Source organism: Oncorhynchus keta, chromosome 28, assembly GCF_023373465.1.
Source record: "Oncorhynchus keta strain PuntledgeMale-10-30-2019 chromosome 28, Oket_V2, whole genome shotgun sequence".
Classification (NCBI taxonomy): Eukaryota; Metazoa; Chordata; class Actinopteri; order Salmoniformes; family Salmonidae; genus Oncorhynchus; species Oncorhynchus keta.
This window is the reverse complement of record NC_068448.1, coordinates 5,740,192-5,765,863: the sequence shown is the minus strand read 5'-3', so window position 1 is coordinate 5,765,863 and position 25,672 is coordinate 5,740,192. Positions and strand designations below refer to the sequence as shown.

Sequence of the window (25,672 nt, the reverse complement as noted above, 5' to 3'; positions counted from 1 at the left end):
ACCAACGGTTTATACAGACCAACGGTTTACAGACCAACGGTTTATACAGACCAACGGTTTACAGACCAACCGTTTTCAGACCAACGGTTTACAGACCAACCGTTTACAGACCAACGGTTTACAGACCAACGGTTTACAGACCAACGGTTTATACAGACCAACGGTTTACAGACCAACCGTTTACAGACCAACCGTTTACAGACCAACCGTTTACAGACCAACGGTTTACAGACCAACCGTTTACAGACCAACCGTTTACAGACCAACCGTTTACAGACCAACCGACCAACGGTTTACAGACCAACCGTTTACAGACCAACCAGACCAACGGTTTACAGACCAACCGTTTTCAGACCAACCCAACCGTTTACAGACCAACCGTTTTCAGACCAACCGTTTACAGACCAACAGACCAACGTTTTACAGACCAACGTTTTCAGACCAACGGTTTACAGACCAACCGTTTACAGACCAACCGTTTACAGACCAACCGTTTTCAGACCAACCGTTTACAGACCAACCGTTTACAGACCAAAGGTTTACAGACCAACGGTTTACAGACCAACGGTTTACAGACCAACGGTTTACAGACCAACCCAACCGTTTACAGACCAACGGTTTACAGACCAACCGTTTACAGACCAAAGGTTTACAGACCAAAGGTTTACAGACCAACCGTTTACAGACCAACGGTTTACAGACCAACGACCAACCGTTTACAGACCAACCGTTTACAGACCAACGGTTTACAGACCAACGGTTTACAGACCAACGGTTTACAGACCAACGGTTTATACAGACCAACGGTTTACAGACCAACGGTTTATACAGACCAACGGTTTACAGACCAACCGTTTACAGACCAACCGTTTACAGACCAACGGTTTATACAGACCAACGGTTTACAGACCAACGGTTTACAGACCAACCGTTTACAGACCAACCGTTACAGACCAACCCAACCGTTTACAGACCAACGGTTTACAGACCAACCGTTTACAGACCAACGGTTTACAGACCAACGGTTTACAGACCAACCGTTTACAGACCAACGGTTTACAGACCAACGGTTTACAGACCAACGGTTTACAGACCAACCGTTTACAGACCAACCGTTTACAGACCAACCGTTTACAGACCAACGGTTTACAGACCAACCGTTTACAGACCAACCGTTTACAGACCAACCGTTTACAGACCAACCGTTTACAGACCAACCGTTTACAGACCAACCGTTTACAGACCAACCGTTTACAGACCAACCGTTTACAGACCAACCGTTTACAGACCAACGGTTTACAGACCAACCGTTTACAGACCAACGGTTTACAGACCAACGGTTTACAGACCAACCGTTTACAGACCAACGGTTTACAGACCAACGGTTTACAGACCAACCGTTTACAGACCAACGGTTTACAGACCAACCGTTTACAGACCAACGGTTTACAGACCAACGGTTTACAGACCAACCGTTTACAGACCAACGGTTTATACAGACCAACAGACCAACGGTTTACAGACCAACGGTTTACAGACCAACGGTTTATACAGACCAACGGTTTACAGACCAACCGTTTACAGACCAACCGTTTACAGACCAACGGTTTATACAGACCAACGGTTTACAGACCAACGGTTTACAGACCAACCGTTTACAGACCAACGGTTTACAGACCAACGGTTTACAGACCAACCGTTTACAGACCAACGGTTTACAGACCAACGGTTTACAGACCAACGGTTTACAGACCAACGGTTTACAGACCAACGGTTTACAGACCAACCGTTTACAGACCAACGGTTTACAGACCAACCGTTTACAGACCAACGGTTTACAGACCAACGGTTTACAGACCAACGGTTTACAGACCAACGGTTTACAGACCAACCGTTTACAGACCAACGGTTTATACAGACCAACCGTTTACAGACCAACCGTTTACAGGTTACGTTTATATTTTTGTTCAGTATAATCACAGGTATCAAACAGTATGTATTCATATTGCGGATCTGGGCTATGTTTGTCCCGTGTGAGCCACCATACCTTGCTGGCTGCCTTGCGAGCCTCAGCGATGAGCTGTCTGATCCTGAGGATGTTCTCTGAGATGTTGGGCATCTGGGCTGAGTGGTTCTGCAGCTTGTCCAGCTTCTTCATCAGTATTGGGATGGCCTCGCCCAACATACCCACTGGAGAGACACACCGACAGAAATGTTCTGTCAGTCTAAACCAATCAGACTTCAGCAAATGTTTCTTCATTGAACACAATTTGTAAGTCGCTCTGGATAAGAGCGTCTGCTAAATGACTTAAATGTAAATGTAAATGAACACAGTCTTTTGCATGATCAGAGAAGCAAAGATTTTCCACCTTGAACAATGGCCGAATAAACGTTATATTAAACTTTAAATATTAAATACCATTTAGGGAAAGGTAAACCTAGTCAGCTGTACAACCAAAACGTGTCTTCCTCATTTTACCCCTCTGAATTTAATCTATCAATTCAAGCAGACTTTAACAAATATCTACACACCACTTTATTCAAATCAATCCTTATCAGCTATAATAGCAATATTCCAAATGGAAGTCAAGCCAGCGTCCCAGGCCTCTGTGTAGTGAAACTGTCTAGTAGTGTCTAGTGGTCCTACCAGACCTACTGTCTAGTAGTGTCTAGTGGTCCTACCAGACCTACTCTCTAGTAATGTCTAGTGGTCCTACCAGACCTACTATCTAGTAGTGTCTAGTGGTCCTATCAGACCTACTGTCTAGTAGTGTCTAGTGGTCCTACCAGACCTACTCTCTAGTAGTGTCTAGTGGTCCTACCAGACCTACTCTCTAGTAGACCTACCAGAGGTGTTGGCCTCCAGGAAGGCCTTGTGGATGTCATTGTTGTTGGTGTTGGCGTCTCCGTACTGCTGCTGCCATTGGTCCAGCTGCTCCTTGAGAGGGGCCAGGGTGTCCTTTACTCTCGCTGCTGTACTGTTGGCCTCCTCCGCTAATGCTTTAGCCTCCTCAATGTCACTAGCTGTCTCCTCTGGGGAAGAGAGAGAGAATAGAGGTGTGGGTTGGGGTCTAGTGTCAGGATCAGGTTGTCCTCTACCTGGGTTAGGTGTGAGCTAGTGTCAGAATGTCCTCTACTCGGGTTAGGTGTGAGCTAGTGTCAGAATGTCCTCTACCTGGGTAAGGTGTGAGCTAGTGTCAGAATGTCCTCTACCTGGGTTAGGTGTGAGCTAGGGTCAGAATGTCCTCTACCTGGGTTAGGTGTGAGCTAGGGTCAGAATGTCCTCTACCTGGGTTAGGTGTGAGCTAGTGTCAGAATGTCCTCTACCTGGGTTAGGTGTGAGCTAGGGTCAGAATGTCCTCTACCTGGGTTAGGTGTGAGCTAGGGTCAGAATGTCCTCTACCTGGGTTAGGTGTGAGCTAGTGTCAGAATGTCCTCTACCTGGGTTAGGTGTGAGCTAGGGTCAGAATGTCCTCTACTCGGGTTAGGTGTGAGCTAGTGTCAGAATGTCCTCTACCCGGGTTAGGTGTGAGCTAGGGTCAGAATGTCCTCTACCTGGGTTAGGTGTGAGCTAGGGTCAGAATGTCCTCTACCTGGGTTAGGTGTGAGCTAGTGTCAGAATGTCCTCTACCTGGGTTAGGTGTGAGCTAGGGTCAGAATGTCCTCTACCTGGGTTAGGTGTGAGCTAGTGTCAGAATGTCCTCTACCTGGGTTAGGTGTGAGCTAGGGTCAGAATGTCCTCTACCCGGGTTAGGTGTGAGCTAGTGTCAGAATGTCCTCTACCCGGGTTAGGTGTGAGCTAGGGTCAGAATGTCCTCTACCCGGGTTAGGTGTGAGCTAGTGTCAGAATGTCCTCTACCCGGGTTAGGTGTGAGCTAGTGTCAGAATGTCCTCTACCCGGGTTAGGTGTGAGCTAGTGTCAGAATGTCCTCTACCCGGGTTAGGTGTGAGCTAGTGTCAGAATGTCCTCTACCTGGGTTAGGTGTGAGCTAGTGTCAGAATGTCCTCTACCTGGGTTAGATGTGAGCTAGGGTCAGAATGTCCTCTACCCGGGTTAGATGTGATCTAGGGTCAGAATGTCCTCTACCTGGGTTAGATGTGATCTAGGGTCAGAATGTCCTCTACCTGGGTTAGATGTGATCTAGGGTCAGAACGTCCTCTACTCGGGTTAGGTGTGAGCTAGTGTCAGAATGTCCTCTACCTGGGTTAGGTGTGATCTAGGGTCAGAATGTCCTCTACCTGGGTTAGATGTGAGCTAGTGTCAGGATCAGGTTCTCCTCTACCTGGGTTAGGTGTGAGCTAGTGTCAGGATCAGGGTTGGGTGTGAGCTAGGATCAAGATTAGGATTAGGTGTGAGCTAGGGTTAGGATTAGGTGTGAGCTAGGGTTAGGATTAGGTGTGAGCTAGGGTCAGGATTAGGGTTGGGTGTGAGTAACATTTGTTCGTGTACAACAAGTGTGAGTATAGATATTGTTTTTCGCAATAGATCTCCCGTTTATCCCTGGCCTTACCTCGACTGAAGTTGAGGCTACTCTGAACCATCTCTAGGTCGTTCAGTAGAGTCTCCTGTTTGTCTCTGGCCTCATCCAGACGAGTCTTAGCATCCTGGAGCTGAAGTTTCAAATCTGACAGTAGACACGGAATACTACGTTATGACAAGACGGGCACTTTGTCTTGCTATTAAAGGAAGTGTACACAACAGCAAGCATTCAGCAGACATACATCTGGGCCTGTATATATTTTTTTAAACGTCCCAGGTCAAGAGCGCTGATCTAGGAACAGTTCTCCTCATGTGTAGCCTTGTTCATATAATCTTATTCGTTACAACCTAAAAGGCAAAGCTGATCCGATATCAGCACTCCTGTTTGTGAATACGGGCCCTGGGAAAGGAGGGAATCAAAAAGGGTATCAGGCTCTCACCATTACTGACATCTTCCTGTAGGTTGACAGCCTGGTTCAACAGTTCAATACTGTGTTTCCTCAGACCTTTAGCTGTCTGGCCCAGGTCCTGATCCTGTACATTCTGCACACATCAACAACAACATCAACAACAACATCAACAACACCAACAACTACATCAACATCAACAACAACATCAACAACATCAACAACAACATCAACAACAGCATCAACAACATCAACAACAACAACACCAACAACTACATCAACAACTACATCAACAACAACAACAACAACAACATCAACACCAACAACATCAACACCAACAACATTATCAACAACAACATCAACATCAACATCAACATCAACAACAACATCAACAACAACAACAACAACAACATCAACACCAACATCAACACCAACAACACCAACACCAACAACATCAACACCATCAACACCAACAACATTATCAACAACAACAACAACATCAACACGTTATCTTCTTACAGGTCCATCATGGCAATGTTTAGGTGCCACACATATGCATATCTCGTAATGTTGTTTCTATGAGTCTTAGAGAGTGTATTTTGTGTGTCCTCTATCACGGTCCTCACAACGTAGGAAATATGTGCACGTGTTGCCCTTACCGCCAGTGCGTCCATAGCAGCCTGGTTGGCAGCAGTCTCAGCGGCTCTGACGGCGTCGACGATGTCGGAGTACGCCCGGGACGCGTTCGCGGCTCGCTGGATGAAACCGTCCTTGTTGGTGTTGGAGATCACACTGCAACACACAGAGGAGAAAACGTGAAGCCAGCGCTACAACAGTTCGATCTATCAATCGATCAATCAATCGATCAACCAACTTCCCAACCAATAAATCAATCAACCAACATACCAACTGCCCAACCAATCAATCGATCAACCAATCAATCAACCAACATACCAACTGCCCAACTAATCAATTGATCTATCGATCTATCAATCAACCAATATACCAACTGACCAACCAACCAATCAATCAATCAATCAGGCCATCAGTCAGTCAGGCCATCAGTCCATCAGGCCATCAGTCCATCAGGCCATCAGTCTATCAGGCCATCAGGCCATCAGTCCATCAGGCCATCAGTCCATCAGGCCATCAGTCCATCAGTCCATCAGTCCATCAGGACATCAGTCCATCAGGCATCAGTCCATCAGTCCATCAGTCCATCAGTCCATCAGGCCATCAGTCTATCAGTCTATCAGTCTATCAGTCTATCAGTCTATCAGTCCATCAGGCCATCAGTCTATCAGTCCATCAGTCCATCAGGACATCAGTCCATCAGGCATCAGTCCATCAGTCTATCAGGCCATCAGTCCATCAGGCCCTCAGTCCATCAGGCCATCAGTCCATCAGGCCATCAGTCCATCAGTCCATCAGGCCATCAGTCCATCAGTCCATCAGGCCATCAGTCCATCAGTCCATCAGTCCATCAGTCCATCAGTCCATCAGGCCCTCAGTCCATCAGGCCCTCAGTCCATCAGTCCATCAACTCCTCACCTGGCGAGGTTCATGGCCAGCTCATTGAGTAGTTCAGCATGTTTCTCTGCTGCCTCCACCAGGGGTATCTTACTGACGGAGGGGGAAAACTCCAGCACCTTCTCTGCCAAGGGCATCCTGGAACCATCCAACTGGGCTGCCAGACGCTCATAGTCCTAGAAGGAGAGGTTTTAGAAAGGGGTTAACCTCGTCACCACGCAAGGTTTGTCAGGGACTTTTTCAGGGCCCTCCGGCAAGGCTCACGAAATAATTTTAGACCCAAGCCACCCCCTGTACCTGGACAGGTGTGATATCCTTCCTAAATAGCTCGGGCTAATGTTCCTATAGACTCAGTAAGGCCAGCAGACTAATGTTCCTATAGACTCAGTAAGGCCAGCAGACTAATGTTCCTATAGACTCAGTAAGGCCAGCAGACTAATGTTCCTATAGACTCAGTAAGGCCAGCAGGCTAATGTTCCTATAGACTCAGTAAGGCCAGCAGGCTAATGTTCCTATCGACTCAGTAAGGCCAGCAGACTAATGTTCCTATCGACACAGTAAGGCCAGCAGGCTAATGTTCCTATTGACTCAGTAAGGCCAGCAGGCTAATGTTCCTATAGACACAGTAAGGCCAGCAGGCTAATGTTCCTATAGACTCAGTAAGGCCAGCAGGCTAATGTTCCTATTGACACAGTAAGGCCAGCAGACTAATGTTCCTATTGACACAGTAAGGCCAGCAGGCTAATGTTCCTATCGACTCAGTAAGGCCAGCAGGCTAATGTTCCTATTGACACAGTAAGGCCAGCAGGCTAATGTTCCTATTGACACAGTAAGGCCAGCAGGCTAATGTTCCTATTGACACAGTAAGGCCAGCAGGCTAATGTTCCTATTGACACAGTAAGGCCAGCAGGCTAATGTTCCTATAGACTCAGTAAGGCCAGCAGACTAATGTTCCTATAGACTCAGTAAGGCCAGCAGGCTAATGTTCCTATTGACACAGTAAGGCCAGCAGGCTAATGTTCCTATTGACACAGTAAGGCCAGCAGGCTAATGTTCCTATTGACACAGTAAGGCCAGCAGGCTAATGTTTCTATAGACTCAGTAAGGCCAGCAGGCTAATGTTCCTATAGACTCAGTAAGGCCAGCAGACTAATGTTCCTATAGACTCAGTAAGGCCAGCAGGCTAATATTCCTATAGACTCAGTAAGGCCAGCAGGCTAATGTTCCTATAGACTCAGTAAGGCCAGCAGGCTAATGTTCCTATTGACACAGTAAGACCAGCAGGCTAATGTTCCTATCGACTCAGTAAGGCCAGCAGGCTAATGTTCCTATTGACACAGTAAGGCCAGCAGGCTAATGTTCCTATAGACTCAGTAAGGCCAGCAGGCTAATGTTCCTATCCACTCAGTAAGGCCAGCAGGCTAATGTTCCTATAGACTCAGTAAGGCCAGCAGGCTAATGTTCCTATCCACTCAGTAAGGCCAGCAGGCTAATGTTCCTATAGACTCAGTAAGGCCAGCAGGCTAATGTTCCTATCGACTCAGTAAGGCCAGCAGGCTAATGTTCCTATAGACTCAGTTAAGGCCAGCAGGCTAATATTCCTATAGACTCAGTTAAGGCCAGCAGGCTAATGTTCCTATAGACTCAGTTAAGGCCAGCAGGCTAATGTTCCTATAGACTCAGTTAAGGCCAGCAGGCTAATGTTCCTATAGACTCAGTTAAGGCCAGCAGGCTAATATTCCTATAGACTCAGTTAAGGCCAGCAGGCTAATGTTCCTATAGACTCAGTAAGGCCAGCAGGCTAATATTCCTATAGACTCAGTAAGGCCAGCAGGCTAATGTTCCTATAGACTCAGTAAGGCCAGCAGGCTAATATTCCTATAGACTCAGTAAGGCCAGCAGGCTAATGTTCCTACAGACCCAGTAAGGCCAGCAGGCTAATGTTCCTATAGACTCAGTAAGGCCAGCAGACTAATGTTCCTATAGACTCAGTAAGGCCAGCAGGCTAATGTTCCTATAGACTCAGTAAGGCCAGCAGGCTAATGTTCCTATAGGCTCAGTAAGGCCAGCAGACTAATGTTCCTATAGACTCAGTAAGGCCAGCAGACTAATGTTCCTATAGACTCAGTAAGGCCAGCAGGCTAATGTTCCTATAGACTCAGTAAGGCCAGCAGGCTAATATTCCTATAGACTCAGTAAGGCCAGCAGGCTAATGTTCCTATAGACTCAGTAAGGCCAGCAGGCTAATATTCCTATAGACTCAGTAAGGCCAGCAGGCTAATGTTCCTATAGACTCAGTAAGGCCAGCAGGCTAATGTTCCTATAGACTCAGTAAGGCCAGCAGGCTAATGTTCCTATAGACTCAGTAAGGCCAGCAGGCTAATATTCCTATAGACTCAGTAAGGCCAGCAGGCTAATGTTCCTATAGACTCAGTAAGGCCAGCAGGCTAATGTTCCTATAGACTCAGTAAGGCCAGCAGGCTAATGTTCCTATAGACTCAGTAAGGCCAGCAGGCTAATGTTCCTATGGACTCAGTAAGGCCAGCAGGCTAATGTTCCTATAGACACAGTAAGGCCAGCAGGCTAATGTTCCTATAGACTCAGTAAGGCCAGCAGGCTAATGTTCCTATAGACTCAGTAAGGCCAGCAGGCTAATGTTCCTATAGACTCAGTAAGGCCAGCAGGCTAATGTTCCTATAGACTCAGTAAGGCCAGCAGGCTAATGTTCCTATCGACTCAGTAAGGCCAGCAGGCTAATGTTCCTATAGACTCAGTTAAGGCCAGCAGGCTAATATTCCTATAGACTCAGTTAAGGCCAGCAGGCTAATGTTCCTATAGACTCAGTAAGGCCAGCAGGCTAATGTTCCTATAGACTCAGTAAGGCCAGCAGGCTAATGTTCCTATTGACACAGTAAGACCAGCAGGCTAATGTTCCTATCGACTCAGTAAGGCCAGCAGGCTAATGTTCCTATTGACACAGTAAGGCCAGCAGGCTAATGTTCCTATAGACTCAGTAAGGCCAGCAGGCTAATGTTCCTATCCACTCAGTAAGGCCAGCAGGCTAATGTTCCTATAGACTCAGTAAGGCCAGCAGGCTAATGTTCCTATCCACTCAGTAAGGCCAGCAGGCTAATGTTCCTATAGACTCAGTAAGGCCAGCAGGCTAATGTTCCTATCGACTCAGTAAGGCCAGCAGGCTAATGTTCCTATAGACTCAGTTAAGGCCAGCAGGCTAATATTCCTATAGACTCAGTTAAGGCCAGCAGGCTAATGTTCCTATAGACTCAGTTAAGGCCAGCAGGCTAATGTTCCTATAGACTCAGTTAAGGCCAGCAGGCTAATGTTCCTATAGACTCAGTTAAGGCCAGCAGGCTAATATTCCTATAGACTCAGTTAAGGCCAGCAGGCTAATGTTCCTATAGACTCAGTAAGGCCAGCAGGCTAATATTCCTATAGACTCAGTAAGGCCAGCAGGCTAATGTTCCTATAGACTCAGTAAGGCCAGCAGGCTAATATTCCTATAGACTCAGTAAGGCCAGCAGGCTAATGTTCCTACAGACCCAGTAAGGCCAGCAGGCTAATGTTCCTATAGACTCAGTAAGGCCAGCAGACTAATGTTCCTATAGACTCAGTAAGGCCAGCAGGCTAATGTTCCTATAGACTCAGTAAGGCCAGCAGGCTAATGTTCCTATAGGCTCAGTAAGGCCAGCAGGCTAATGTTCCTATAGACTCAGTTAAGGCCAGCAGGCTAATGTTCCTATAGACTCAGTAAGGCCAGCAGGCTAATATTCCTATAGACTCAGTAAGGCCAGCAGGCTAATGTTCCTATAGACTCAGTAAGGCCAGCAGGCTAATGTTCCTATAGACTCAGTAAGGCCAGCAGGCTAATGTTCCTACAGACCCAGTAAGACCAGCAGGCTAATGTTCCTATAGACTCAGTAAGGCCAGCAGACTAATGTTCCTATAGACTCAGTAAGGCCAGCAGGCTAATGTTCCTATAGACTCAGTAAGGCCAGCAGGCTAATGTTCCTATAGACTCAGTAAGGCCAGCAGGCTAATGTTCCTATAGACTCAGTAAGGCCAGCAGGCTAATGTTCCTATAGACTCAGTAAGGCCAGCAGGCTAATATTCCTATAGACTCAGTAAGGCCAGCAGGCTAATGTTCCTATAGACCAGTAAGGCCAGCAGGCTAATGTTCCTATAGACTCAGTAAGGCCAGCAGGCTAATGTTCCTATAGACTCAGTAAGGCCAGCAGGCTAATGTTCCTATAGACACAGTAAGGCCAGCAGGCTAATGTTCCTATAGACTCAGTAAGGCCAGCAGGCTAATATTCCTATAGACACAGTAAGGCCAGCAGGCTAATGTTCCTATAGACTCAGTAAGGCCAGCAGGCTAATGTTCCTATAGACTCAGTAAGGCCAGCAGGCTAATGTTCCTATAGACCCAGTAAGGCCAGCAGGCTAATGTTCCTATAGACTCAGTAAGGCCAGCAGGCTAATGTTCCTATAGACCCAGTAAGGCCAGCAGGCTAATGTTCCTATAGACTCAGTAAGGCCAGCAGGCTAATGTTCCTATAGACTCAGTAAGGCCAGCAGGCTAATGTTCCTATAGACTCAGTAAGGCCAGCAGGCTAATGTTCCTATAGACTCAGTAAGGCCAGCAGGCTAATGTTCCTATAGACTCAGTAAGGCCAGCAGGCTAATATTCCTATAGACTCAGTAAGGCCAGCAGGCTAATGTTCCTATAGACTCAGTAAGGCCAGCAGGCTAATGTTCCTATCGACCCAGTAAGGCCAGCAGGCTAATGTTCCTATCCACCCAGTAAGGCCAGCAGGCTAATGTTCCTATAGACTCAGTAAGGCCAGCAGGCTAATGTTCCTATCGACCCAGTAAGGCCAGCAGGCTAATGTTCCTATAGACCCAGTAAGGCCAGCAGGCTAATGTTCCTATCCACTCAGTAAGGCCAGCAGGCTAATGTTCCTATAGACTCAGTAAGGCCAGCAGGCTAATGTTCCTATAGACCAGTAAGGCCAGCAGGCTAATGTTCCTATAGACTCAGTAAGGCCAGCAGGCTAATGTTCCTATAGACTCAGTAAGGCCAGCAGGCTAATGTTCCTATAGACTCAGTAAGGCCAGCAGGCTAATGTTCCTATCGACCCAGTAAGGCCAGCAGGCTAATGTTCCTATAGACTCAGTAAGACCAGCAGGCTAATGTTCCTATAGACTCAGTAAGGCCAGCAGGCTAATGTTCCTATCGACTCCAGTAAGGCCAGCAGGCTAATGTTCCTATCGACCCAGTAAGGCCAGCAGGCTAATGTTCCTATAGACTCAGTAAGGCCAGCAGGCTAATGTTCCTATAGACTCAGTAAGGCCAGCAGGCTAATGTTCCTATAGACTCAGTAAGGCCAGCAGGCTAATGTTCCTATAGACTCAGTAAGGCCAGCAGGCTAATGTTCCTATAGACTCAGTAAGGCCAGCAGGCTAATGTTCCTATTGACACAGTAAGGCCAGCAGGCTAATGTTCCTATTGACACAGTAAGGCCAGCAGGCTAATGTTCCTATAGACTCAGTAAGGCCAGCAGGCTAATGTTCCTATAGACTCAGTAAGGCCAGCAGGCTAATGTTCCTATAGACTCAGTAAGGCCAGCAGGCTAATGTTCCTATAGACTCAGTAAGGCCAGCAGGCTCGTCTTTTTTAATTTATTTTTTATTTTTATTGGTATGTAACGGTTATGAAAGTTGTATTGTAAACGTTGTTTTGTATTTAAACGGCAATTTAAACGTGTACATGACACTGCAACAACATTTCCCCTCGGGGACAATAAAGTCAGTAAGTCAGTATGTTTCAACTAAGTTATTTTTTTTTGTAGTTGAACTGTGTCCCTTATAAACCCTGGTGTTTAGACCCTAGAAAAGCCTTGATGACGTTGGACATGTCCTCACCTCCTTGGAGTCGTGCAGCATAGACAGCATGTCATTGACAGCGGCCACGTCATCCTCTGCCATCTGCAGGAGATTCTCCACCTCCTTGTTCTTCACATTCAGCTCATCCGCGTGTTGCTGCAGACAGAAACAACATGAAGAGAGAAGACTGTGAATAGAGTTAAATAGGTATTAAAAAAAACGATGTCTGTGTCAGATTGTAATGAATTCTCATTCTGCTTTCCTGTGTGTGTGTGTGTCTTTCTGTGTGTGTGTGTGTTTCAGTGTGTTTCAGTGTTTCAGTGTGTGTGTGTGTGTGTCTTTCAGTGTGTGCATGTGTGTGTGTGTGTCTTTCAGTGTGTGCATGTGTGTGTGTGTCTTTCAGTGTGTGCATGTGTGTGTGTGTGTGTGTTTCAGTGTGTGTGTGTCTTTCAGTGTGTGTGTGTGTTTCAGTGTGTGTGTGTGTGTGTCTTTCAGGTGTGTGTGTGTCTTTCAGTGTGTGTTCGTGTGTGTGTGTGTGTGTGTGTGTCTTTCAGTGTGTGTGTGTGTGTGTGTGTGTGTGTGTGTGTGTCAGTGTGTGTGTGTGAGTGTGTGTGTGTGTGTGTATGTGCGTGTATGTGTGTGTATGTGTGTCCATCTCTGCATGTCTGTGTTACCTGGCAGTCCTCCAGCCTCTTCTCATTAACAGCGTTAGAATCGGAGGCGACGGCCGTGTTTTTAACTGCCTGGTTCAGAGCGTCCCTCAGGTCCATCAGTTGGTCATGGAACTTCCTCAGACGCTCCCTGATGTTCTTCACCAAGCCCTCGTTCTCCACCACACGACTCACCAGCTGGTCTTTCACCTTCTCCAGCACTACAGAGAGACAGGAAAGACAAAAGACACCTTTAGTTTTACCATCAGAAGGCCTCCTCCTTAAGGTCCTGAATACAAAGCACTACAGCAATATGTCTCGTATGGACAGATGTGTGACTAAAAGGCTTCGTGTGGTCAATCCGACGTCTGAAGTGGTCGTACGGTATTTACTGCGACGCAGCCTCCGCAGACGTCAGGACTTTCATACTTCTTGAGCTTAGCGGAGTAGAGCAGAGCAGAGCAATTGTGAAGGAAGTTGTCATGGAAGTAAGCTTGAGTTTATACAGGACGTCCTACCCCCCCACCTACTGTCAACCAAATCAATCATAAGGCTTTCAGAAACATAGCACTTCCTGGTTATGGATAGGTACACTCAAAATGGCCACCTGCCTACCCATCAGAGATCATTGACTTGAATATAGATTCCCGCTCTAGTAATTCTATTTCTAAGAGTATGACTGACGTTTCTCAGCCTCGGACAGCTCTCTGTCGGCTATCTTCTTCTGGCCGACACAGCTCCTGAATCTCATCTCTCTCAGCATGGCCTCCACCTGCTGTATCTTCTTAGAGAGGTCTTCCTCCTCCTGCTCCACTTCTGTCTCATTCAGAACCGTACGTTTTACCTGCAGCATGAGGTCTGAGAGAGACAGAGAGAGAGAGAGAGAGAGAGAGAGAGAGAGAGAGAGAGAGAGAGAGAGAGAGAGAGAGAGAGAGAGAGAGAGACAGAGAAAGACAACATCTATATTATAGACAGAGTGTACAAAACATTAGGAACACCTTCCTAATACTGAGTTTCACCCCCTTATGCCATCGGAAAAGCATTAATTCATTGGGGCATAGAATACAAGGTGTCAAAAGCGTTCCACAGGAATGCTGGAACATTTTGACTCCAATCCAATGCTTCCCACAGTTGTGCCAAGTTGGCTGGATGTCCTTTGGGTGGTGGACCATTCTTGATACACCTGTGAAACTGTAGTGTGAAAAACTCAGAAGCGTTGCAGTTCTTCACACAAACCCTCTGAATGGCACACATACACAATCCATGTCTCAAGGCTTAACAATCCTTCTTTAACCTGACTCCTCCCCTTCATCTACACTGATTGAAGTGGATTTAACTAGTGACATCAATAAGGGATCATAGCTTTCACCTGGATTCACCTGGTCAGTCTATGTCACTCAGTTTTTGTTGTATGGTCTATATATCGTCATCGGCAGACTCGACAGCCTTGGTTTCTCAAATGATTGCCTCGCCTGGTTCACCAACTACTTCTCTGATAGAGTTCAGTGTGTCAAATCGGAGGGTCTGCTGTCCGGACCTCTGGCAGTCTCTATGGGGGTGCCACAGGGTTCAATTCTTGGACCGACTCTCTTCTCTGTATACATCAATGATGTCGCTCTTGCTGCTGGTGATTCTCTGATTCACCTCTACGCAGACGACACCGTTCTATATACTTCCGGCCCTTCTTTGGACACTGTGTTAACAACCCTCCAGACGAGCTTCAATGCCATACAACTCTCCTTCCGTGGCCTCCAATTGCTCTTAAATACAAGTAAAACTAAATGCATGCTCTTCAATCGATCGCTACCTGCACCTGCCCGCCTGTCCAACATCACTACTCTGGACGGCTCTGACTTAGAATACGTGGACAACTACGAATACCTAGGTGTCTGGTTAGACTGTAAACTCTCCTTCCAGACCCATATCAAACATCTCCAATCCAAAGTTACATCTAGAATTGGCTTCCTATTTCGCAACAAAGCATCCTTCACTCATGCTGCCAAACATACCCTTGTAAAACTGACCATCCTACCAATCCTCGACTTTGGCGATGTCATTTACAAAATAGCCTCCAATACCCCACTCAACAAATTGGATGCAGTCTATCACAGTGCAATCCGTTTTGTCACCAAAGCCCCATATACTACCCACCATTGCGACCTGTACGCTCTCGTTGGCTGGCCCTCGCTTCATACTCGTCGCCAAACCCACTGGCTCCATGTCATCTACAAGACCCTGCCCCCTTATCTCAGCTCGCTGGTCACCATAGCATCTCCCACCTGTAGCACACGCTCCAGCAGGTATATCTCTCTAGTCACCCCCAAAACCAATTCTTTCTTTGGCCGCCTCTCCTTCCAGTTCTCTGCTGCCAATGACTGGAACGAACTACAAAAATCTCTGAAACTGGAAACACTTATCTCCCTCACTAGCTTTAAGCACCAACTGTCAGAGCAGCTCACAGATTACTGCACCTGTACACAGCCCACCTATAATTTAGCCCAAACAACTACCTCTTTCCCTACTGTATTTTATTTATTTATTTATTTTGCTCCTTTGCACCCCATTATTTTTATTTCTACTTTGCACATTCTTCCATTGCAAATCTACCATTCCAGTGTTTTACTTGCTATATTGTATTTACTTCGCCACCATGGCCTTTTTTTGCCTTTACCTCCCTTATCTCACCTAATTTGCTCACATCGTATATAGACTTGTTTATACTGTATTATTGACTGTATGTTTGTTTTACTCCATGTGTAACTCTGTGTCGTTGTATGTGTCGAACTGCTTTGCTTTATCTTGGCCAGGTCGCAATTGTAAATGAGAACTTGTTCTCAACTTGTCTATCTGGTTAAATAAAGGTGAAATAAATAAAATAAAAAATATATATAGTGTGATTCAGACCAGTATGGTTCTCCTGCAGCATTAGGTCTGTATATATAGTGTGATTCAGACCAGTATGGTTCTCCTGCAGCATTAGGTCTGTATATATAGTGTGATTCAGACCAGTATGGTTCTCCTGCAGCATTAGGTCTGTATATATAGTGTGATTCAGACCAGTATGGTTCTCCTGCAGCATTAGGTCTGTATATATAGTGTGATTCAGACCAGTATGGTTCTCCTGCAGCATTAGGTCTGTATATATAGTGTGATTCAGACCAGTATGGTTCTCCTGCAGCATTAGGTCTGTATATATAGTGTGATTCAGACCAGTATGGTTCTCCTGCAGCATTAGGTCTGTATATATAGTGTGATTCAGACCAGTATGGTTCTCCTGCAGCATATCTGTATATATAGTGATCTCTCCTGCAGCATTAGGTCTGTATATATAGTGTGATTCAGACCAGTATGGTTCTCCTGCAGATTAGGTCTGTATATGGTTCAGACCAGTATGGTTCTCCTGTATATATAGTGATTCAGCATTAGGTCTGTATATATAGTGTGATTCCTGCAGCATTAGGTCTGTATATATAGTGTGAATCAGACCAGTATGGTTCTCCTGCAGCATTAGGTCTGTATATATAGTGTGATTCAGACCAGTATGGTTCTCCTGCAGCATTAGGTCTGTATATATAGTGTGATTCAGACCAGTATGGTTCTCCTGCAGCATTAGGTCTGTATATATAGTGTGATTCAGGTTCTCCTGCAGCATTAGGTCTGTATATATAGTGTGATTCAGACCAGTATGGTTCTCCTCCTGCAGCATTAGGTCTGTATATATAGTGTGATTCAGACCAGTATGGTTCTCCTGCAGCATTAGGTCTGTATATATAGTGTGATTCAGACCAGTATGGTTCTCCTGCAGCATTAGGTCTGTATATATAGTGTGATTCAGACCAGTATGGTTCTCCTGCAGCATTAGGTCTGTATATATAGTGTGATTCAGACCAGTATGGTTCTCCTGCAGCATTAGGTCTGTATATATAGTGTGATTCAGACCAGTATGGTTCTCCTGCAGCATTAGGTCTTTATGGTCTATGTGTGAGAGTCACAGGGCTCCATAATAACAGGCTCAGTGGGTGGCTCCAGCTAGCGATTTGGTTGTTTCAGTGTTCCACTCAGAAGTGTACTAGACTACTAAAACGGTATGATTCAATAAATAAACTGTTTATTCTAACACAGTCTTCAAGCAGGAATGCATGATTCCAGATATTTTGACAATTGTCTTGAATTTGGAGTTTGGCTACTAGGTAATTGTTTTTTTAAATCAAAACAGGATTCTTTAATTTAGCTGATATTTGTTGTTCAATAGACATTTATTTGCCTTCATATTTTTGGGCACTAATATCACATACGCTAATTCATTTGGGACTGTGTAATTGATATATAGACCTATGCCTATTCATTAAATGGCTCACCTGAGGGCCCTTTGTTCAATCTTGGGGTGGCAGGGTAGCCTAGTGGTTAAGAGCGTTGGACTAGTAACCGGAAGGTTGCAAGTTCAAACCCCCGAGCTAACAAGGTACAAATCTGTCCTTCTGCCCATGAACGAGGCAGTTAACCCACTGTTCCTAGGCTGTCATTGAAAATAAGAATTTGTTCTTAACTGACTTGCCTGGTTAAATAAAGGTTAAATAAATACAATTCAGACCAGAATGCTGGGACCTGTTTCTCTTCAGCAGTAACAACAGGGGTGTAAATGTTTTGGATTGTCTGGCGCTAAACCGAACTCGGCCAGGCGAACTGAACGAGTGTGCTCTCGTACTCCCTTACACCTTTGCTTGAGCAAATAGGAGAAAAAAAGCGTCAATAGTACTGTTTGTCCATCTTGAGACGCCGTAGCCAGTATCCACTTCCTCAAAATAGTCAGAATTAATAACAAAATAACTAATTTCAGTCGCGCAATTATACATTTAACTATGTTTGGTGCAGTTTTTTTTATTTTTTAAAGTCTCATTGAATGACAACAAACACGCCATTGTAGAATCCCTCCTGTTGACCAATCACTAACGAAGGGGCGTAGATTTTTGGCTATCGACTTCGGTTTGCCGCGGGAAAAAATATATTGTTTCCACGAACAGCCGGAAAAAAAAAAGTTTGCCGAATTAACAAAAAAACATCACAAAAATGTTGTCCTAAAATGTATGCCACACACTGTTCGGGATGGAAAACACATGGATGCCTTTACCTCATCATTCAACTACAAAAATACAAAAATATGGTCTTATGTGATCTTAGGTCCTTTTAGGAGATCTTAGGTGATCTTAGGTGGTCTTAGGTGGTCTTAGGTGATCTTAGGTGATCTTAGGAGATCTTAGGTGATCTTAGGAGATCTTTGGAGATCTTTGGTGATCTTTGGTGATCTTAGGAGATCTTAGGAGATCTTAGGTGATCTTAGGTGATTTTAGGAGATCTTATATGGTTTGTTCTATGACATCATCTTCATCATCTAACGTCACTTTTTTGGGAATTTTAAAGCGTTTATGTAATACAAAACAAGCACATTTCGACATTGACCAATCGCATTGACCAATCGCATTGACCAATCGCTCTCATCCAGATCAAACGGGGTTAAGGGCACAAGGACAGATTTTTCACTTAGGTGGGCTTGGGTATTAGGACGACTAGCTGGTGAGCTCCTTGTACACCTACCTTTCACCTTGCCCATGATGCTCTTGATGTGTGAGAGCAGGTCCCAGGCTCTCTGATGCGTGTTAGTGCCGCTGTCCTCCAGAGTGTTTGCTTTGTCTGCTGTCGCCACCACCTGGCCGGAGGACGACATTACATCAACTCAACATACTGTTGGATGTTACAGTCAACCTTAGTGCCTAACTTATACTGGTTGGATACACTACTGTGTGAATTACTGAACAATAGTTTTGGAGTAGTTGACTGTAACAAATACGTTATAAAAAATAAAATGAATGCATATGTTTTAAAAGAGAGAGACAGGTAGAGAGAGAGAGAGCGAGGGAGAGAGAGACAGAGAGAGAGAGAGACAGAGAGAGAGAGAGACAGAGAGAGAGAGGGAGAGAGAGAGAGAGAACGAGAGAGAGGGAGAGAGAGAGCGAGAGAGACAGAGCGAGAAAGCGAGAGAGAGAGAACGGGAGAACAAGAGAGAGAACGAGAGAGACAGAGAGAGAGAGAACGAGAGAGAGACAGAGAGAGAGCAAGAGAGCGAGAACGAGAGAGAGAGAGAACGGGAGAACGGGAGAACAAGAGAGAGAACGAGAGAGTAAACAGAGAATAAAGTTCCTGCGATAAATGGTCATCACCTTCCCCTCCAGGTCATTGATGTCTGAATTGATGTTGATGAACTCTCCCTCCAACATGTCCACTCTATTACGGCTCTCATCCAGAGTATCGCTGTAGTTCTCTATGGCATTCTGGGTAACAGAGGTACTTTCGGTGAGTACAATGCCGAAAAGGAGTTAGGAGAAGTAGAAATAGGGGTGTTGCTTTGTGAAGAGTGTGAGTATTCATTGTTTATGTACTCACAGCGATATCGTTCACGGATCTGCTGAGGTTGTGTAGCTGAGCCCAGGGGATAGAGGAGACGCTGAGGTTGATCAGGTGATGAGCCACTGAGCCAAAGTTGTCAGTCATACCGTCTAGATCCTTCAACAGGACTACAACACAGCTGTCACATGCTGCAAGGGCACAGACAAGACACACATTATCACCTAGATCGCACACACACACGCACACAAACACTCTTATCACGTCCACCACAACACCGTGTTTGCAGGTCGCAGCTGAAACGTCAAAATGTCCTCCCTTAACGTCTTCAGGAAGCTATGAGCTGATCATTTTCAGAGCGTCAGGATGTTGCATTGATACTAACAGCTCATTTCAGCCTCTCCTTAGTCCCACCCCCCTCCCCCCCCGCTGGCTAGGTCACTACTCACGTTCACAGGTCATGTCACGTCCGTGCTGTACAGGAACATTGTATCTATGGGAACAGCTGTCACACTGTCTGCCTGTCAAGCCGTCTCCACAGCGACACTCCCCTGTCCGAGGGTCACAGCGACCGTGCTGACACTGACACTCTGATCACACAGGGAAGAGAACAGACATCATTATAACTATCGTCAGAGGACCACGGGGAACAGCAAGAGAAGCAATACTTTATTTTTTTTACCTTTCTTTTTTAAAAACTTAGTAAATATTGGAGAAAAATAAATAAAAAAACATACAAATGTAGTTAGTTCATCAACAATCCATTAAAGGTGAAGAAGAAACTAAAGTATTGAAACTAATAATGGCGTCTCTGGCCCCTGCTCGTCAGCCAGAGCTCCCATCTGTTGGCATTATCACCATCTTTTCTCTGTGGTTTAACTCACTCCTGCATCCCTCAGGGCTGTAGTCCCAGTACCCAGGGGCACACTGGCGACAGTTAGGGCCACTGATCCCTGGTTGGCAGGCACACGACCCGGTCCTGGGGTCACACGGTTGGACCAGGGCCGCCGCGGCGTCACAGTCACAGCGACGACACCCGGAGCACGACTCATAGCCAAACGCACCGTCCTGTGGAAAAACACAGACATACAATTGTTTTTTATTTAAACAGGCAAGTCAGTGAAGAACAAATTCTTATTTACAATGGCAGCCTACCCCGGCCAAACCCGAACAACGCTGGGCCAATTGTGCGGCGCCCTACGGGACTACCAATCACGGCCAGTTGTGATACGTCTGTAGTGACGCCCCTAGTATTGTGATGCAGTGCCTTAGACCACTGCGCCATTCGGGAGACCAATGAGGAGAGGACATAGACAGCAGGCCAAGACCTTGACTGAACGACAGTCAGATACTGGTGAATGACCTGATTGACTGAACGACAGTCAGATACTGTGAATGACCTGATTGACTGAACGACAGTCAGATACTGGTGAACGACAGTCAGATACTGGTGAACGACAGTCAGATACTGTGAACGACAGTCAGATACTGGTGAACAACAGTCAGTTACTGGTGAACAACAGTCAGTTACTGTGAACAACAGTCAGATACTGGTGAACGACAGTCAGTTACTGTGAACGACAGTCAGATACTGGTGAATGACCTGATTGACTGAACGACAGTCAGATACTGGTGAATGACCTGATTGACTGAACGACAGACAGATACTGGTGAATGACCTGATTGACTGAACGACAGTCAGATACTGGTGAATGACCTGATTGACTGAACGACAGACAGATACTGGTGAATGACCTGATTGACTGAACGACAGACAGATACTGGTGAATGACCTGATTGACTGAACGACAGTCAGATACTGGTGAATGACCTGATTGACTGAACGACAGTCAGATACTGGTGAATGACCTGATTGACTGAACGACAGACAGATACTGGTGAATGACCTGATTGACTGAACGACAGTCAGATACTGGTGAATGACCTGATTGACTGAACGACAGTCAGATACTGGTGAATGACCTGATTGACTGAACGACAGACAGATACTGGTGAATGACCTGATTGACTGAACGACAGTCAGATACTGGTGAATGACCTGATTGACTGAACGACAGTCAGATACTTGTGAATGACCTGATTGACTGAACGACAGTCAGATACTGGTGAACGACAGTCAGATACTGGTGAACAACAGTCAGTTACTGGTGAACCACAGTCAGTTACTGGTGAACGACAGTCAGTTACTGTGAACGACAGTCAGATACTGTGAATGACCTGATTGACTGAACGACAGTCAGATACTGGTGAACGACAGTCAGATACTGGTGAACGACAGTCAGATACTGGTGAACAACAGTCAGTTACTGGTGAACGACAGTCAGTTACTGGTGAACGACAGTCAGTTACTGGTGAACGACAGTCAGTTACTGGTGAACGACAGTCAGATACTGGTGAACGACAGTCAGATACTGGTGAACAACAGTCAGTTACTGGTGAACGACAGTCAGATACTGGTGAACAACAGTCAGATACTGGTGAACGACAGTCAGATACTGGTGAACGACAGTCAGATACTGGTGAACGACAGTCAGATACTGGTGAACGACAGTCAGATACTGGTGAACGACAGTCAGATACTGGTGAACGACAGTCAGATACTGGTGAACGACAGTCAGATACTGGTGAACGACAGTCAGATACTGGTGAACGACCTGATTGACTGAACGACAGACAGATACTGGTGAATGACCTGATTGACTGAACGACAGTCAGATACTGGTGAATGACCTGATTGACTGAACGACAGTCAGATACTGGTGAATGACCTGATTGACTGAACGACAGACAGATACTGGTGAATGACCTGATTGACTGAACGACAGTCAGATACTGGTGAATGACCTGATTGACTGAACGACAGTCAGATACTGGTGAATGACCTGATTGACTGAATGACAGACAGATACTGGTGAATGACCTGATTGACTGAACGACAGACAGATACTGGTGAATGACCTGATTGACTGAACGACAGTCAGATACTGGTGAATGACCTGATTGACTGAACGACAGTCAGATACTTGTGAATGACCTGATTGACTGAACGACAGTCAGATACTGGTGAACGACAGTCAGATACTGGTGAACAACAGTCAGTTACTGGTGAATGACAGTCAGATACTGGTGAACGACAGTCAGATACTGTGAACGACAGTCAGATACTGTGAATGACCTGATTGACTGAACGACAGTCAGATACTGGTGAACGACAGTCAGATACTGTGAACGACAGTCAGATACTGGTGAACGACAGTCAGATACTGGTGAACGACAGTCAGATACTGGTGAACGACAGTCAGATACTGGTGAACGACAGTCAGATACTGGTGAACGACAGTCAGTTACTGGTGAACGACAGTCAGATACTGTGAACGACAGTCAGCTGAGTGCAATGATGTAAGTAGTCTAATCTAAAAGGGCTTTCAATATTGAGGGTGTTTGGACCAAGTCAGTAGAGTGAGGTTAGATAGACACAGTTTCTGACGATATCTGAGTTCAGTACATACCTGGTAGGGGTCACAGTTTCTGACGATATCTGAGTTCAGTACATACCTGGTAGGGGTCACAGTTTCTGACGATATCTGAGTTCAGTACGTAACTGGTAGGGGTCACAGTTTCTGACGATAACTGAGTTCAGTACATACCTGGTAGGGGTCACAGTTTCTGACGATACCTGAGTCCAGTACGTACCTGGTAGGGGTCACAGTTTCTGACGATAACTGAGTCCAGTACATACCTGGTAGGGGTCACAGTTTCTGACGATAACTGAGTTCAGTACATACCTGGTAGGGGTCACAGTTTCTGACGATATCTGAGTTCAGTACATACCTGGTAGGGGTCACAGTTTCTGACGATAACTGAGTTCAGTACATACCTGGTAGGGGTCACAGTTTCTGACGATACCTGAGTCCAGTACGTACCTGGTAGGGGTCACAGTTTCTGACGATAACTGAGTCCAGTACATACCTGGTAGGGGTCACAGTTTCTGACGATATCTGAGTCCAGTACATACCTGGTAGGGGTCACAGTTTCTGACGATAACTGAGTTCAGTACATACCTGGTAGGGGTCACAGTTTCTGACGATATCTGAGTTCAGTACATACCTGGTAGGGGTCATAGTTTCTGACGATAACTGAGTTCAGTACGTACCTGGCAGCGGTCACAGTGTGGTCCGGTCACACCTTGTTTACATTGACATTGTCCTGTGTGACGGTCACATGAAGCTGTGCCACAGGGAGAGCAGTTGCATCCTGGGTAAATAAGAGAGAGATGGGGAGATAATCGCAGAGACGACTGACTGGAAACTGTCTAACATCAGAGGAAGTGATTTGTTAACCCTTCGCACACAACATGTCATTAACGAGATTAAGACCTTGTGGTGAAAACAGAACTCGTTTTTTTGAGACTTCCTGGATTAAAGAGATATATAATAACTGGGATTAGGCTAGAGAGGCTATGTAAACTGGGATTAGGTTAGAGAGACTGTAAACTGGGATTAGGCTAGAGAGGCTATGTAAACTGGGATTAGGCTAGAGAGGCTATGTAAACTGGGATTAGGCTACAGAGGGTATGTAAACTGGGATTAGGCTACAGAGGCTATGTAAACTGGGATTAGGCTACAGAGGCTATGTAAACTGGGATTAGGCTACAGAGGCTATGTAAACTGGGATTAGGCTACAGAGGCTATGTAAACTGGGATTAGGCTACAGAGGCTATGTAAACTGGGATTAGGCTACAGAGGCTATGTAAACTGGGATTAGGTTAGAGAGGGTATGTAAACTGGGATTAGGCTACAGAGGCTGTAAACTGGGATTAGGCTAGAGAGGGTATGTAAACTGGGATTAGGCTACAGAGGCTATGTAAACTGGGATTGGGCTAGAGAGGCTGTAAACTGGGATTAGGCTAGAGAGGCTGGAAACTGGGATTAGGCTACATAGGCTATGTAAACTGGGATTAGGTTAGAGAGGGTATGTAAACTGGGATTAGGCTACAGAGGCTATGTAAACTGGGATTAGGTTAGAGAGGGTATGTAAACTGGGATTAGGCTACAGAGGCTGTAAACTGGGATTAGGCTAGAGAGGGTATGTAAACTGGGATTAGGCTAGAGAGGGTATGTAAACTGGGATTAGGCTACAGAGGCTGTAAACTGGGATTAGGCTAGAGAGGGTATGTAAACTGGGATTAGGCTAGAGAGGTTGTAAACTGGGATTAGGCTAGAGAGGGTATGTAAACTGGGATTAGGCTAGAGAGGGTATGTAAACTGGGATTAGGCTAGAGAGGTTGTAAACTGGGATTAGGCTAGAGAGGGTATGTAAACTGGGATTAGGCTAGAGAGGCTGTGAACTGGGATTAGGCTAGAGAGGCTGTAAACTGGGATTAGGCTAGAGAGGGTATGTAAACTGGGATTAGGCTAGAGAGGGTATGTAAACTGGGATTAGGCTACAGAGGCTATGTAAACCGGGATTAGGCTACAGAGGCTATGTAAACCAGGATTAGGCTAGAGAGGGTATGTAAACTGGGATTAGGCTACAGAGGCTATGTAAACTGGGATTAGGCTACAGAGGCTATGTAAACTGGGATTAGGCTAGAGAGGGTATGTAAACTGGGGTTAGGCTAGAGAGGCTATGTAAACTGGGGTTAGGCTAGAGAGGCTATGTAAACTGGGATTAGGCTAGAGAGGGTATGTAAACTGGGATTAGGCTAGAGAGGGTATGTAAACTGGGATTAGGCTACAGAGGGTATGGATGTGTGTGTATGTGTGTTTGCGTGTGTATTTTTTTAAAATTTTTTTACCTTTATTTAACCAGGCAAGTCAGTTAAGAACAAATTCTTATTTTCAATGACGGCCTGGGAACAGTGGGTTAACTGCCTGTTCAGGGGCAGAACGACAGATTTGTACCTTGTCAGCTCGGGGGTTTGAACTCGCAACCTTCCGGTTACTAGTCCAACGCTCTAACCACTAGGCTACGCTGCCGCCCCAATGTATGTGTGTGTGTTTTCACATGCATAAACATGTACAGACCTGTGTGTGTGTGTGTGTGTACATGCGTCTGTGTGTGTGTGTACATGCGTCTGTGTGTGTGTGTGTGTGTGTATGTGTGTGTGTAAATGCGTCTGTGTGTGTGTGTGTACTTGCGTCTGTGTGTGTGTGTATGTGTGTGTGTAAATGCGTCTGTGTGTGTGTAAATGCGTCTGTGTGTGTGTGCATCTGTGTGTGTGTGCGCGTCTGTGTGTGTGTGCGTCTGTGTGTGTGCGCGTCAGTGTGAGCGCGCGTGTG

The 25,672-nt window shown here is 45.8% G+C and overlaps 1 protein-coding gene across 1 annotated transcript in view; it reads right to left on the bottom strand.

Annotated features, from left to right (window-relative positions):
• Positions 1-25,672, bottom strand: part of LOC118359423 (laminin subunit alpha-5-like) — a 301,123-nt gene that overhangs the window by 51,039 nt on the left and 224,412 nt on the right. The window contains 15 exon segments of the mRNA XM_052484170.1: positions 2,048-2,190; positions 2,848-3,033; positions 4,512-4,625; positions 4,921-5,023; positions 5,547-5,679; positions 6,439-6,593; positions 12,361-12,477; positions 12,996-13,192; positions 13,656-13,829; positions 18,564-18,675; positions 19,187-19,297; positions 19,410-19,561; positions 19,820-19,960; positions 20,255-20,438; positions 23,545-23,645. Of these exon segments, the coding sequence (XP_052340130.1) occupies positions 2,048-2,190; positions 2,848-3,033; positions 4,512-4,625; positions 4,921-5,023; positions 5,547-5,679; positions 6,439-6,593; positions 12,361-12,477; positions 12,996-13,192; positions 13,656-13,829; positions 18,564-18,675; positions 19,187-19,297; positions 19,410-19,561; positions 19,820-19,960; positions 20,255-20,438; positions 23,545-23,645 (2,123 nt within the window).